Raw genomic sequence first — 16,644 nt, 5'->3', positions numbered from 1 at the left:
AATCCCAAAGTAATGAAATGTTTGTAATAGTTGGATCAAATACTATAGAAATAATAAACAAGTGCAATTCTGAATTGACTGAAACCTTTCAATGTTTGTTACATATTCAATTAGCCTTTTCGAGATATAGCGGACACAATAGGATGGCGCTGCACGAAATGGGTAAAGTCTTTTGAATTTGCCGGGTTTTATCCAGATTGAAGACTGCCCTCCTTTTGTGTATACGCCATACTTCGAAGGCTAATGATATTGAATAGTGAATGTGATTTATCATGTGACATGATTTGGTCACTTTGATCAAAGTAAAGTTTATACATTTTGGCCAATGCTAGTTTGATATGATTGTCAAAATCACCATACGTATCCAGTGGCGTGGGCCAGGTGGGAGGGGGAGGGGGTGATGTCAAACCCCAGTTTTGTCAATCAATCGGGGACCATGCACCTGGTTGGGGGGAATTATGTGGCAACCAATTGGTGCAAGGAAAGTGAGCCAAAAAGTTCTGAGTAGTCTGGGGGATCAAAACCTGTGCCCCCCCCCCCCACTTTTGAAAACCTGCACACGCCAGTGTATATCAGGGCCGTAGTAAGATCAAATTGGGGCCGCTATTAAGAATTGAGGTGGCCAAAATCAGGTTTTGTATCCAAAGCGATAGTATATTATAACGAAATACATAACAAATTACTCACATTTTTGGGTGGCTGTGGTACCTCGCTTGTTACGGCTCTATTGTACATGGCTTTGGCACCGAAGTCACTCCCATTGTGGCCTGTACACCATCCGCGATAATCAACTTTTGAAAAGCACCCTAAACAAGGATTTAACCCTTGGCTAAAACGATACCCTAAACACGGATTTTCTTCCTTGCATCAAATTTCATACCCTAAATTTCATTTCCGCGTATTAGCAATTGCACTTTTGGTACCCCTTTTTCCAATATTTCATGTTTTTGACACCCTAAACACGTTACGCTCAAATATCGTGCCTACCCACCTAAAAACTACCCTTTTTGCGTTTTCATTATCGCGGATGGTGTACAGGCCACAATGGGAGTGACCCCCAGGCTTTGGCATAAACATGGATCAAATTATGTCACATTTGTAGGATTCCAAGTGAATACAATTTGTGATTTTGTAATGAATTATTATAATTATCAGACATTTCCACTGAATATTTTAAGATATTTAAATCTTCATTGATCTCTGATATTGATCACAATTGAGCACACAGCCCCAAAAAAGGTTTGTCTCGGGAGACTCATGTGCATACATTGTAGGCGTGAAAAAAACACAATTCAAAAAAAAAATCAAGAATTTGCAAGAATAAAAAGTGGGCTGAAAATGCAATAAAAAGAGGAAATTTTGTGTTGCACACAGCTTTTTTTCCCAAATAAATAATAAATAAATTATAAAAAAACAACTTTCTGACCAAATGTTTCTGAGACAAACTTTTTTTTTTTCTATTATAGCCAAACTTCAAATTTGAAAAAAAAAATGTAAATGATCGCTTCATGTACAATGCCAATGCACATGAAGCAATAACACATTGTACATTTAATATTCAGCATTATAATGTAAATATGTGCTTTAAATGTAAATGATGAGCATATAATAAACTAGTGTGGTACATTGTATGTAACACAAAATACCAACAATGCTTTCTGAATTTTTATTTTTGTTATTATAAATCTATCTGTAATAAGAAATACTACATGAACTCATCAGGGCAGGGTAAAAGTCAATCATCAATTGTATACTGCGCACAGAAAGTATCCCAACACTTGAAACAAAAGTAAAATCTTACAGACACTAAAATTATTATGACTGCCTTGTCTACTGATCATTGCATCGACTATCACAAATCTGTAAGGTTTATGTGTGTAAACTTGGGTAAGAGCAGGGCAGGTAAACTATCAAGTCGGGCAAATGGATTTCTATGTGGCAGGCCTGATTGTGAGGACAAACTTGAGTTACGAGCAACCATTTGACAAACAAGCTTAACAAAATCACAAACACAAAACTACAAAATTTATACAGTGGCATTTTAGCACATTTTATTTTGCAATTCATATTGTATACTTGCAAATTCATAATGTATAGTTACAGAAAAAAATGCATTTAACATGGTTATGCAAGATTGTAATCCAGGGGCCAAATTCTGGTAACAGTATCCTACATCTTACAGGGCGTGTATAGCTCTGTACCGTGTGGCCATTAAATGGAACTAAACTGTATACCCTATGGGGTTAGCTATGACCATGAATACTCAAAAAGAATTAAGACAGCTACAGAGGTGTCTCGGATTTACGCAGGTGTCGACTGCAGACGATAAGTCCCAAATTTTCTTAAAAATTCAAAAATTTCAAAACATTTTCATGCCCATATTTGGAATCAGCATGAAAAATGCATCAAACCAAGTACAAACAAGCGTTGTATTGATTCAGTGGTTTTTGAGATAGCTTTTGATATTTTGAGAAATATCTCAAAACTAAAAAATAAGACTCATAACACCCTGTATTGATATAGAATGGCGTGCATGCTGTTGGGCGCAATGCTTGCGCTAGTTGTGAGTTGCATTATGCGTGACTGGTGAGTAGGGACTTTTTTTATCAGTGGCGTAACTAGAGGGGGCAAAGTGCCCCGGGCACCACCCTTTGAGAGGCGCCAAATTGACCAATTCAGCATCGATTCTGCGCCCTTCCAAGTGATGAAAGTCATTTCAGCACAAAATCAATTGAAAGAACATTTTAAGACCGATATTCAACTTCTAGTAACCAAAATTAATTAGTGGCAGGCCTTATTTGTCCAAATTTTGCGCCAAGAATTGGGGTGGGGCATTATGTATCCTTAGCCATGGAGCGCCACAACCCCTAGCTACACCACTGCCCGCATCCAAGATATTCTCGGGTGAGGGGGGTAGAGGCGCCAATTTTGTTTCTTGCCCCGGGCGCTACCAACCCTAGTTACGCCACTGTTTTTGATGCGCACAGTAACAAAAGCCGAATAATTTCCACCTTATATAAGCCAAACAAACCACATCTCTAGGTGGTTGTGGTCATAGCTTTAATGGTATTATACAAAGGCCAAGCAGCCATGCAGGAGGGGAGTTGATACAGCCCATTTAACATATAACTTAAAATATTATTAAGAGAATGTGGCCCCTGGTATATACGACTAGCTTTATTACCTGCAGCATTCATGCAGGTATGCCTGATACATATTTCATTCAATAAAAGTTATGCTTCAAATAACAGCATCTATTTTAGTATATTCATTTTAGTATTTCAAATCTGTACACATTACCTACATAAAGATCACAATAGGGTGGGAGAATCTCCATAGATCCAGACTAGGAGGGCAAAATGGTAAAATTAATAAGGTACCCAATAACCGTATTCGTTCCATTAACTGCCCTGTCTGCCCAGGTGCTTATCAAAGTCATTTTTTGGGTGGGCGCTTATTTTTTTACGTTATATACATGTACGTAACTACATACACAAAAAATGGACTAAAATATTCACCCATCTTCAGTGTGGCATATGTTTCGGACCATGATTCAGATTTGCATGGGCAGTTAATAATATCAGTTTGTTTGTTGTCAAGTTACAGGGTGGGCGCTTAGGGACACTGGCGATTAATGGAATGAATACGGTACATAAATGTATACCAGGTTATTTTAGCCGGATGATCATTTTTCTGATTATTTGTTCTGTATAATTTGTTTCCTTCATTCACCATTCCAAACAGCGGAAAAATAAAAACCTCCCAAAATCCCCCACTATACAGTATAGATTGAAATTAGTGCATAAAAAATGGCACAAATCACAAAGCCTTGATTTTCACAAGGTCAAAATCTTCTTTTTTTCCCCCACCTCCCCCGGTCTACAACTGATGAAATAATCCCTACAAAATCGGCAGGACTTGACATATATATGGAAGCCATAATAAATCTACAATTCTAACAATGATGCACCACATTTCAAAGGTCACCGACTATCAGGTATTAGGTTTATGAAATAGCTATGACCCAGGCATTAATTAAAATAGGTCTTCAAGATCAACACTACCAAATAATCCGACATCAATCTAATGGTGTCAGCAAATCATAATTTGTTCCCACATGATCACGATTAATATCAACAATAATTATTTTTGTCATTTCAGCAAAACTAAAAGTTTGTTTAATACATAATTTGCAATAATTTTTTCTTTATTTTTCCTTCAAAATTGGTAAACTAATATTTATCTAAAAGTTTTTGATATACGAAAAATAAAATAAAACAAGAAATTTATAATAATCTGATACTTGCTCTAGAACCGCCAAACAATACAATTCCAGTAATTTAACAACTCAAATATAAAAAAGATTCCCATAAAATATCCCACTTTTTAGGCAAAAATGGCAGAACTTATGTACAATGAGATTCTACTGTATATCCATTTAATAATAGGGAGGAACTGCTCCCCTACTGGCTTATATACATAGTCACATGGTACACCTCGGTATGGGCTTCCCAATATCACTTAGAGCGACCGCCAAGTCTCAAAAATGTATGAAGTAAAATGTGCTGTAACTTCTTAATTATTCATGTACGAAGTAAAAAAGTATACATATACCGTAAACACAGGAGATGGTGAAAAAAAAAGCAGTTGGGAGAAATCACAAAAACATGGTGTTTTTTTTCTTGGAACAAAGTGTAACAAAATTAGAAATTTATGATCAAATAATGTCACTTACGACTGCTCAGTGCCAGAAGTGAGTAAGTGCAATAGCTGCCATGTGTAGATAAGCTACAATATACTGTGTGTAAATTGCCAAATGTTCACAGGGCAGCTATTCTACATCCCACTTCTAGCACTGAACAGACTAAAAATGACTTTTTCAATCAAGAAGTCATGTTTTTTGTCTTATTAATACAAATTCTGTTTTTAAATGTCCCTAGAATGGCATCTCCAGATAACAAAAACAACAAAATATGGCAAAATTTTGATTGCTTGACTCTTTTGTTTTCGAAAATATGTTGTGTGTGGAAAGATGCAGCTTTTACTTCCATGCATTTTTTAGACTTGACAATTTCCCAATATGGGAACCCAGCAGGCAATGAGAATAATATAATATATATAAATAATTATAAACATTCACTATACACGATTTCATCTAGTTTCGTTCCTTTTTAAATATCTGTACAAATTTAAAGATAAATCATTAATTTCAATGACAACAAAAAATGGGATGTAAATCATCATAATCTCCAATGGAGCATTCCAGTTGAAATCCATACACCCTATGGAAGACATGATCTTAATCTTCCATGCAGGAGGTATAGATTTCAAATGGAGTCATCCATTCAGGTGACCCCATTTGAAATTCACACTCCCTGTGTGGAAGATTAAGGTCATGTCTTCCATAGGGGGTGTATGGATTTCAAATGGCACAGCCCCATATAACATAACAGTCATGCCAATAAACATAGACAGTGTCAAAGTTACTGAAGCCCCAATTTGGCTGTATACATTAGGCACCAGACACAAATTTGTTTGATATTTGGATCGACCGTCGATGCTGCTTAGATGCTTGTTATTAATGAATGATCAACTAATTTATCAGAATTAACGCTAAATTTATATTGGTCAATATCACTACAGGTACAAATTACTATTTTATCACAATTAACAATAGAAAATTAATTGATTTCATAAATAATAAGGATCGACCAAGCATCGATGGTCGATCGAAAGATCAAACTGATTTGTTTCTATTGCCTTAGTAGGGTTTATAAAAATAAAATAGGATTACCCATGATAAATTTTTTTAAACAAGATATTTTAATAGAGCAAAAGAATTCATATACATAACAGTGCTCATTGCAAATCAACTTCAGCCAAAATGTTTTAACCCGATAATATGGTTGCTATATCTAATTCTCCTAATCCTACAAAGGAATATCTCAAATTTGGTATTGTATCATTATATAGAAATTAATTTAATTTAAATGTGCGATGTGATCAAGCGCAATGAGTTGTCTGTCGATCAAAATCAAAATTCAGTTTTTAATTTCATTATATGTACCATTTTCAGAGTTTTTTTTTTTTTTTTGGCCTTACAGTTTCAGATATATGGTTAGAGTAGTGTTGCTTAGAACAATAAAATAAGTTGAAGACCATTATTAGCTCTATCTCAAAATCAATCGAACCAAATGACTCATACATATCACCAGTCTGCTACGATAATTGACAAAGTCATTTTTTGTAATTTTGAGAACAAAGTACAAAATGTAGTTCAAGCATGCATTAGTTACGGAATCACCCTAATTATTACGGATTATTCCATTTAATCTGTCTCATTTGTTTTTTGTGCAAAGATTGGTGAATAAATGTTTAAATGCATGCTTGAACCATATTTTGTACTTTGTTCTCAAAATTACAAAAAATGACAGTTATCGTAGACAATGTATCAAAACAAATCTTCACATTCTCAAACGGAGTTCACCTAACCATAAGATATAAATACTAAGTTACAATGTAATCCTAAAGGAAAGGGGAAAATATCCTTTTACTGGCCATAAAGAAATAAAACATATTTACCTGAAAATATTGATCAAATTTGCTTTTATAGGTATAAAACCAGGGGTGGATCCAGGAATTTTCAATAGGGGGGGTGCCAAGCTGCCGCCCACACAAAGTCAGGCACCGCTCTGCAAAAATACACAAAGTCAAGCGCCGCTCTGCAAAAATTAGCCCCCCCCAATCTGCCTCTGACGGAACTAGAAGTTGTGTGTCTTTTAGCAAATCTTACATCAGGGATGCAAGTAGTTATTGGAAAAACAAACCTGAAACAGTGCTCCTTTATGCTCTTTTTATGATCAAATATCATCATCCAATTCCATAAAAGTAAAATGGAAGGGGAAAAAAAACTGGAAATCCGTAAAAAAACCAAAAACTATATCCCTGTTACATGTTTTCTGTGTACATAATTTGGGCTCTTCCAGTTGAAATCGACACACCCCTAGAAACTGTCCCAATTGTCCTTCACTTAGTTTCATTATTAAGCTACTTGCAGTTCCGCCATTATGCACTATGTGTGGGAGAGCCTCGAACTGGCAGCATACATGAATGGGAATTGAACTAGTCATAACGTTCTGTGTAAGGTTACATAATTCTTCCTTTCATGTATGCTGCCAGTTCGAGGCTCTCCCCGCACATAGTGCATAATGGCGGAACCGTGCAAGTAGCGAATAGTCTTGTCTCGTATCATCTTAAAAATCCACTGGCCCGCCAGGCCAACATTGTTGAATATTTACTAGTCCAACCCAAAATTAACTGGTGCGGGCCACCACTTAATCTGATCCTGCACTAGTATACAAATATATACTGCCATGAGAGGTTCTGGTTAAATCTATGGGCCCCGAGGTGAGATCAATAATACTATTTTATATAATAGTATTAATTGATCTCAACGAGGGACCATAGTTTTAACCAGAACTTCGAATAAAGGCAGTATATATTTGTTTTATATACTTCATTAATATGTTCTTTGTTCATTGATTGGTTAAAAGAAAATTATTTGACGTTTTGACTCAGCTTCTATCCTGAGTGAACAGCACAACCAATTTAAGCACAACCTATATTTTGCCCTTCAAAAAAAATCGAATAGGCTAAAATCGGGCTAACCAATTACAGCAGCGAGAAATCACGCTATGGCAGTTTTGCGTGCGTGAACTGTTCCGCCGCATCAAATGCGCGCACGCGGAAGGCATGGTCAAAAGCACTATTTACGGCTTGGAGGTACTATTTACGGCTCATCCGGGACATTGAAAATACTATTTACGGCTTAGAGGTACTATTTACGGATAGGAGCACTGATGGTAGAACTATTTTTGGTCATGTGATCCACTTTTAACCAATCAATGAACAAGAATATATTAATGAAGTATATAATATATTATATAGGCTTATCTATTAACTGCGCAATATTTCCTGTGAAATTATCAAGATGATATTGAGCAATACCAATAGGTGTAAAACCTCTACGTCACTTAAAGCCATAATATACGATCTTTTTAAACAAATTGTGTTACTTTTTTTTATTTGTAACATTTGTAATGTTTACATGTTACATGTCCAACCTTCATTTAATTGGAATCAGCCAAATTTGTTATGTTTGTAGGACAGCAGAGCAATTTTGAATGTCTTTTTTATTAAGATATTAAATCCCCAATAGAACACCACAGTTAAAGCAATAATGTGTGATTTGCAAAAGAATAGATTGCTATTTAAATGTTTGTTTTCACTGATCACATTATCTCCTTTAATTTTGAGCCAAACAAACGAAGAAAATTGCGATTTCATTCCAGCGCCTACAATGCGTGTACTACGCTCGCCGATCGTAACATGTAATACTGCATGGAGCATCGCGCTCAACGTGTGTACACTTAAGTTGACATCCATGGGAGATGTTAGCAAGGAGTCGATTGATGAACTCTGAATAAAACCGGGTCGACCCGGTTTTAATATATAAAAGTTAAATTTTACTGTTATTAAAGCACTTCAGGCTTAGTCTTTTACGTGGTATTTTAGTACACCACTGGGCGTTATAATTATGCAAAAAGTAGAAATCCGGGTAAAATCGAGGGCGTCGCTGTGAAGCAAATCACACATTATGCCTTTAAGTGACCAAGATATTAAGTGGGGTTTCTTTCATTTTACATCATTTTTTTGCCTTAAAATCATCAGAAAACCTTGCCGAGAGTTGTTACTAATATTATTTCAGTGTTGGAACAGCAAGATTAAAATATGAGCGAATTATGACTTTAAATTGACCCAATGAGAACTACCTGCCGATTGGCTAAAAAGAAGTTTTCATTATCAATTGGACCAATCAGCAACATTGTTAGAACAATTTCACCACGCAAAAAAATTGGGGTGAATTATTTGCACAGCTCCATTCCGATTGGTGATTAAAATGAATATATCATGTAATTGACCAATCAGAGGCAATGTTAGATCGACAGGTAGTGCTCAGGGGGTTAAAGGAATGACTTCTAAATTAAAGGGATGCTAACCGAATATAACAGGACAGCAATATGGGAAGAGGTCCAATTCTAGAAGCAGGTGGAAAACTGGAGCACCTGGCGGATGAGCATGGATCGGCAACCAAACTCACAAATGGCAACGTGTGGAATTGAACCTGGGCCGCAGTGGTGAGAAGCGAGTGAGAAGACCACTACACTAAGCCGTCCTCCCGACTTAAAGCACTAAAAACTGGTGGGTTTTTAAATGGAAGATCAGGCTGCTCAACAAAAACACAAATTTACAACTTTGGTACAAATTATAATTACACTCAGGATTTTCAACCAGTCTACCGAGGTTCAGTTTCAGCTAAGAGTAAATTTCCATAAAAACAAAAGCAAAAATAAACAAACAAAAGAATTGCTAACTACATCGAAAGCACCAGAAATAATTTCCATTTCAGCAGTCATAATAATTATTGTGACTTCCCTCTATAAAATATCAAAATCACATTGCAAGCCTATCAATTCCTATCACTTTCAAACGGGCAGTACGCTATTCATAAACTAATACTTTCTGTTGTACTAGGGAACTAGCAAGCTACAAGGTGTCCCAGAAATAATATGCGCACATCAAGTGGCAAATTCCATATTATTTTGACATTTACATGTACTTGACCACCAATATGATCAATATAGCAACCGTTGCCAACTTTCTATCTTAAAAAGATGCAAAAATTAGGCATTGAACGCCAATTTCATATTTACCCCGATGTGGCAGTGACGTCAGTGCGCATTTCTTTGGGCGCAGCTATCAAATCACTAGCAATCGCTTAAAATGCTGCCCTACACACACGCTTAAAAACGCTGCATATTATATGCCACACCAAAAAGCTACCTAAATGCATTTGACGTCACAGCCACAATAGGTTGATAAATAGTATAATCATTTTGAGATGAATTCTCCATTTTTAATACCAATTTTAACCCTTCTCAACTGGTAGTCAATTTAGTGCATACTCAAACTTTTAACTTAATCCTGGAATGGGTGTGTATATCAAAATGAACTAAACAAGTTTTGTTTTGGACTGCTCCTTATGCTACTGATAATTACTGTTCTTCACGACACTTAGCGTTGACTTACTTTCTAACAAGCCTGTATGTAGGTACATGTACAACTTAATTTTCAGCCACTTTTGTGGCAGTGCTTGAACTGTATAATTTGCAATATTTAATACATTACTAAAAACCATGGATTGTCACTTTACATTTACAAAATTTATATTCTTCAGCAATGACACGAAAACATTCCTTTTACAATATCATATTCATGCACACACTTTAAGTTCAACTTTGACCCTATTATAAGCTGTAGTTAAGTGTGGCATAATTAAACCTGTACAGAAAACGGCACAACACAAAAAAACCGACACAGATGGCTCGTTTTTGATAAAAATATATCTTATCTATTATAATTACCATAATCGCTATAATTGATCAAGAAGACTAAATTTATTCATATTATTTCCAATGCTTTGAATATGTTTACAAGGATATTATTGCTTGCATACCTTGTTCCTAATATATAGCCACTGTAGCGACATCCATGTAAAAGTAGGGTTTGTTCAAAACAATGCAGTGACTCTTTATATCGGTAGCATTGGTGAGAGATTTTTGTACAAGAGCTTGGGAAAGATTTTTACAAGAGTTTTGGACAGAAAGAAGAAGAGGCCATGTGGGGAAAATGTGTACAGAATAAATATGTTCTGATTCTAAAAAGTTTGTGGACACGAATCGAATCAATATTACCCTGTATGACTGAATATTTATACACGAATGAAATTTTGAATTCCAATTTTGGCTACATGCACAAAACAGTCGATTATAATGCCATAAACATTGAACTTTACAATGGCATTTCAAAAACCTGGTCAACTTTTTTTGCTACAGATTTTCACGTCATCAGCTACTTATATCGGTATATATGCATTTCATTTTTACGGTCTGTAAAGTGGGAATTTTCATGCAATTAATTTTTCATGCTTTTGCCATAAATGTGTGATTCTAAGCCTCCTGACACTGACCTATACACAAAGAGGAATATATTTGTATGTTGTAATATTCCTGGTAAATAGCTTGGAACGCGGAAAGCGGGAAAAATAAAAGTAGCGTGAAAATTTCCACTTTTTTACAGTAATATATATGATACACAAAGTTAACTACAAAATGTCACCATTTTGACAGACAAATGTTGGCAACACACATATTTTGCTGGTCCCAAGTTATTTTCGTACACACAATGACGTCTGGATCCTGGTGGACAAACGGAGCCAGTATGTTACACATGAGAGACTGTGTCGTCTCCCCCTGCTTTCTCGTCTTCTTCACCTGTATATCCCATTTGTCCTGCATATTCTCCTTTATAGTCTCCCGTATCTCCCATTTGTCCTGCATATTCTCCTTTATATTCTCCTGTATCTCCCATTTGTCCTGCATATTCTCCTTCATATTCTCCTGCATTCTCCTCTTCATCCTGTGGATGCCAGATACAGCAGAAAAAAAGACAGATGGGAATTATTAAACTACCTTTATGTGACAACATCTAGAATAATCTATCTTCAATTTATCATATATCCCCTTCCATGTTGAGCACATCTCATACATATCAAAAGTTGTTATTCACCATTGAAGTGTTACATGTAATCCAATTATCACTATGTTGACTGGATCATGCTTAAGTCTACCGCATGCAAGGTGCGAGATCCAGTTACCAGATAATTATGTCCTAATGATACAAAAAGTATTCAAGAATAGCCCAATGACGTTCTCCCGCAACTTGAATAGTAATGTAGAGTAGTGCATTTTTGCAACATACGTTCAAGCAACAACACTATTGTGAACCCTGAAGCAAGCATGGTACAACAGATTTTTGCATTGTGTATCATGGCATGGTGTGGTTCGGCATGGTTTTATGTGACCTTCTTTACTACATGTATATGTGGCACAATCTGGTCCATGGAGGCCAAAGGTAGTCTGACGAATAGGACCTGTTTTTTCTTATTTACAAGATTGTGTTCAGCTCATATGGCGCAAGAAAGACGAATCGCGAAAGTCCGATGACTGCGCCGCCCGGGCGGGTCAATTTTTCTTCGATCAGAGTCTGCATGAGTACTATAGTTGGTAACTGAGAAAAAAACAGGTCCTATTCTACGGACTAGCCAATGGAGGCATTTTTGAAAATTGAGTTACTATGATTATTACCACAAACATTAGGCTATCATAAACTGAAAACACCAAAGGTCTACCATATACTTGGTTCTAAAGTTATGAAGTTTTGTGATGTCTTTTTTCTTATGTATTTTATCACTTTTTTTTACTCCATATTGTTGCATTTATTACCATTTCAAATTTGCCACCTTTGGCCTCCATGGACCAAATCATGTCACATATTAATTCCACTAAGTCAACACAGTATTCGTAACAATTGCGATCAGGAATATACCGTAAAAACTCATATGTGCTTACTATCAAACGCTTTTAAAACATGCAAACATGAAGTGCCCCATCCACAAAAGTGAACAGGTTTTGAGGAAATTATTGATACACATAGTTATAAATGAACAAGTAAACATGCAAATTTGTGTCTCAACCCCATTAGCTCAGTTGGTAAAGTGCAAGACTTTGGTACAATTTCATGCATGTTTTCAAAAGCGCTCGGTAGTAAGCACATATGCTAACTATCAAGTTTTTACGGTAATGAAATGAAATGGATGAAATGATCCTTGTGATGACGCATGAGACCAACTGTTACTGTATTCATTCAATCTGCTGCTTTCGTTTTATTATAAACATCTCAAAAAAAGTAACTAACCCCCCTTAAATAATGGCCATTATTCAAAAACGGGTTATTGTATTACAAATCTGTAAAATGTGTTGGAAGCAGAATTTATTTCTGCACATTTTGACACCTCATTTGCAGCAATTGACTAAATATTGACGTTACAGCGTACATTTAAATCAACGTAACCCAAGATTTGAAAGTTGCAGTAAATTGTATTGATTTTGTACTCAGTGTAATGGAAGGAAATCTGTGTAATGATATCTGAGTATTTTTATATTGTAAAAATTTGTATGTAAGTGCAACTTTCAAATCTGACCAGTGTTTTATTGTTTTCTGGGCTATCGTATCAAATGAGGTGTCAATATGCGCAGCTATAAATTCTGTTTCCAACTCATTTTACAGATTTGTAATACAATAACCCATTTTTGAGTAATAGCCATTATTTAAGGGGGGTTAGTTACTTTTTTTGAGATGTTTACAAGTAACTGAAGAAAAGGCAATATGTATTTGAAAGTCAGATGATTGATAGAGTCTGATCGGGTTATAATTGGCGAAAATGATTTGGATTATTTTAGTTACTGCGCGTGTCAATAAAGTCCGACCTTATGCTTGTGCAAATTCACATAAGCGCATGCCAGCTACACATTACGTAGCACTCAACTAGCTTTAAGTGCTACGCCCAACTGCATGCACTCCATTCTATATCAATGTGTTATGAGTCTCATTTTTTGCCAATTATAAACAAAACAAACTTGAGTTACAAAGCACATGAGGGATACATGGTATAGTTGTAATAGTACTGCAGGAGATAAGATCATTCCTGAATTCCTGCTATAGGTTATTATCTGCATAGTGAAAATGTGTATTACACTGCACTTTGAGCAGGTACAGGGCGAGTCTGAAAGAATTGTACTGCAGAAAAAACTCTTAGTTCTCATATTTTTAATGAGTGCAGTTCTTTCTGACTCGCACTGTATACTAAAATTTAAGACAACTGATATGAGATAGAGCAAAGCCAGCAGATATCTAACACTTCCCACAATGCATTTCTTCCCTGTACCAATCAATATGCTATTCAGTGTGACATGACAATAGTGACAAGAAATACCTCAATTGCAAAATCTGGATGAGTTCTGATAATTGAGGTATTTTTGTCACTAGTGACCCATGTTCCTTCCTTCCTTCCTATATACGTGCATACCTCAAATTGAGTATTGTCGCATGGGCTTAACGTGCACAGTTTTTTCCCTATGCATGATCCTGGAACCTAGGATTGATTGCAGATATCAGAACCGGGGATGGTCCCCCTTCTCTTTTCGAATACATTTAGCTCTGACATTTATAAACTTGCACAGGGTTTGACTCTTCCTGTACACGGGACCAACGGCTTTACGTGACTTCCGAATCACGGACGAAGCACATACACTGCCTATATCTGCACGTGCTAAGCAGTGTATGGGGGCGAGAAGAAATTCTTCAAAATGTTGCACTAAATAGCAAATCAGTACAGGGAAGAAATGCATTGTGGGAAGTGTAAGATATCTCATAGAGCAAAGCTATTTGGAATTGCTGTGGTGGTGTTTTGTTGGCAATTTGTATTTTTATTTCTTGTTTGTTTGTTCACAAAAAACGAAGCACGTGATACCGTATCCTTTATTTACGCACGCTATTTTCTAGTCAAAACTGTTACACTGTGATTTCTCAAGTGTGAGAAATTGACAGTGTTTTCAACAGTCCGCACAAATACATCAATATAAGTGATATCTGGCCTTAAAAATACCAACAAAGCATCTGTACATCAATTCCAAATGTAATATGTTTTATCTAGAAGCCAAAGCAAAGTGCATGTGTCAAGAAATAGAGAGGACAAATGAAAAAGTAATGAACAAGATACCATGAGCTGATACATGTATTCCATTAAATAATTCTTTAGATTAACCAGTCAACCTTAACTTTGTTGAAACTGTCAGCTTAAAGCTGAATTTATACTTGATTGCCGAGCTATTGCGTTGCACCGCTTTTGGAAAACAATGGGCAATTGCAGAATTTTGCGATGCATCGCTTGTCACTTTTGCAATTATACTTATCACAGCGCTAGCAATTGCAGATGACAATCAAAATGTTCTAAATGCCACAAAATACATTTTTAGAACATCCATTAATGTAAGTAATTATTGATTTGAATAATCAAGAATGTCAAATAATAGAGCCAGTTGGTTGGAAATGATTGGTTGATGCATTCATGTGTCAAGCAACATTGCTCGGAAGTTGAAAAAAGCAACATCCTTTTTTGCCTCATAGATTTGTATCGATTGATCGGCTTGATGCTCTAAAAATGGAAGTAAACACTGAGCATGTGTGAGAATCTTTTCTGCAAAAGATGATTGAGTATAAATTCAGCTTTAGGAGGTATTTTCCGGTAATCCTAAGGCAAAAAAAAAAAAAAAAAAAACATGTTTGTTTCCTGTAGCAGGTCAAAAAAGTCAAATGCGAAATGCGTTTTTTTATTTTTATTTTTTTTTATAATCCATGTCTTCAAATGAAAAAAAAACAAAACCTTTTTTGCTGCAAATTGGAATGAAAATTTACAGTGGGTCTCTCCGACACAAAAACAAAAATCATATTTCTTCATATTCAAGAATATTTATGATCCCCTTTCAACCTGCAGATTAAAAAAGTATTAAAAAATGTGTGATGTTTTTCACTAAGCTCGTTTGTTGTGTGATGTGTAAATGTTTACTCCAGTAGTGTTTTGTATTGCGCAAAAAAGCCGTCAAAAACGAAATGCGCGCGCTACAGGAAACAAACTTGTTTTTTTTTAGGGCCTAATGGCTGCTATGACAGATAAAGTTGTCAACAACACATATGTACGCAGATGTAGGACTGTGCTATTCCAGTTGAAATCCATACACCCCTATGGAAGACATGACCCTAATCTTTCACACAGGGAGTCTGAATTCCAAATGTGTAGAAGATTAAGGTCATGTGTTCCACAAGGGGTGTCTAGATTTCAAATGGAACAACCCATTTTATGTATGCAGTTGGAAAACAAGCATATAAATCTACCTAAGTATGATTACTCTGTAACTTCTGGAACAAAATTCAGAAAGTACCTAAGACTTGTTGAACTTCATGCTGCGTCTTGTTGTAACTTTATCTACACAACACATACGTAGCACTCGCTTTTGGTTGCATTTTATGAAATGAACTGTGATGATAATCCCTATATACTTGAGAATATTTCAATACTGACAATGTCTATACTTGCTATATACCACAGGCTGTTCTGGCTACACAAAGCACAAAAACACACAAATATCCCGCAAGACACAAGTAAAATGTACACTGTACATTACACCATGATAATAGCAACAACATACCTGGCATATCTCATTACATCAAACAGTTTGCTGGAGGCATGAACAAATAAAAAGGGAGCAAACAGCATGCAAATGGTTAACACTTAGTTCATTAACAACTACGCTGAACATTCTTTTACATGAACTGAAAGCACCAATCAGTGATTCTCTAAATAAAATGGTTTCCAAATGAGCAAAAATGAACAACTGGTTTCTATGGGACAGGAAAAAATCAGACTCTGGTGCAATTTTTGGGTAATTTTAGCCTCCATAATTTTTTAAGGTAATTTTAGCCTACAGAAAAACAAAAAACCAAAACCAAAAAAAAAATTCCCACCCAATCCTACTTCAAAGGTCCGTCCGCCCGTAGAACAGAATATTTGTTTTTTTGTCACCTTAGCCATTAATTTCTCAACAAAATTTTGATCATAATACCATA

The 16,644-nt window shown here is 35.8% G+C and overlaps 1 protein-coding gene across 1 annotated transcript in view; it reads right to left on the bottom strand.

Moving 5' to 3' along the window:
• Positions 1-10,564: 10,564 nt before the first annotated feature.
• LOC140155510 (huntingtin-interacting protein 1-like) overlaps positions 10,565-16,644 on the bottom strand; it is a 73,108-nt gene continuing 67,028 nt past the window's right edge. Inside the window, 1 exon segment of the mRNA XM_072178378.1 lies at positions 10,565-11,538. Coding sequence (XP_072034479.1) covers positions 11,344-11,538 — 195 coding nt within the window. The 3' untranslated portion in view covers positions 10,565-11,343.

The sequence above is a fragment of the Amphiura filiformis genome, chromosome 6, assembly GCF_039555335.1.
Source record: "Amphiura filiformis chromosome 6, Afil_fr2py, whole genome shotgun sequence".
Lineage (NCBI taxonomy): Eukaryota > Metazoa > Echinodermata > Ophiuroidea > Amphilepidida > Amphiuridae > Amphiura > Amphiura filiformis.
Note: the sequence above shows the minus strand (reverse complement) of the source record. Positions and strands in the feature narration are given on the sequence as shown.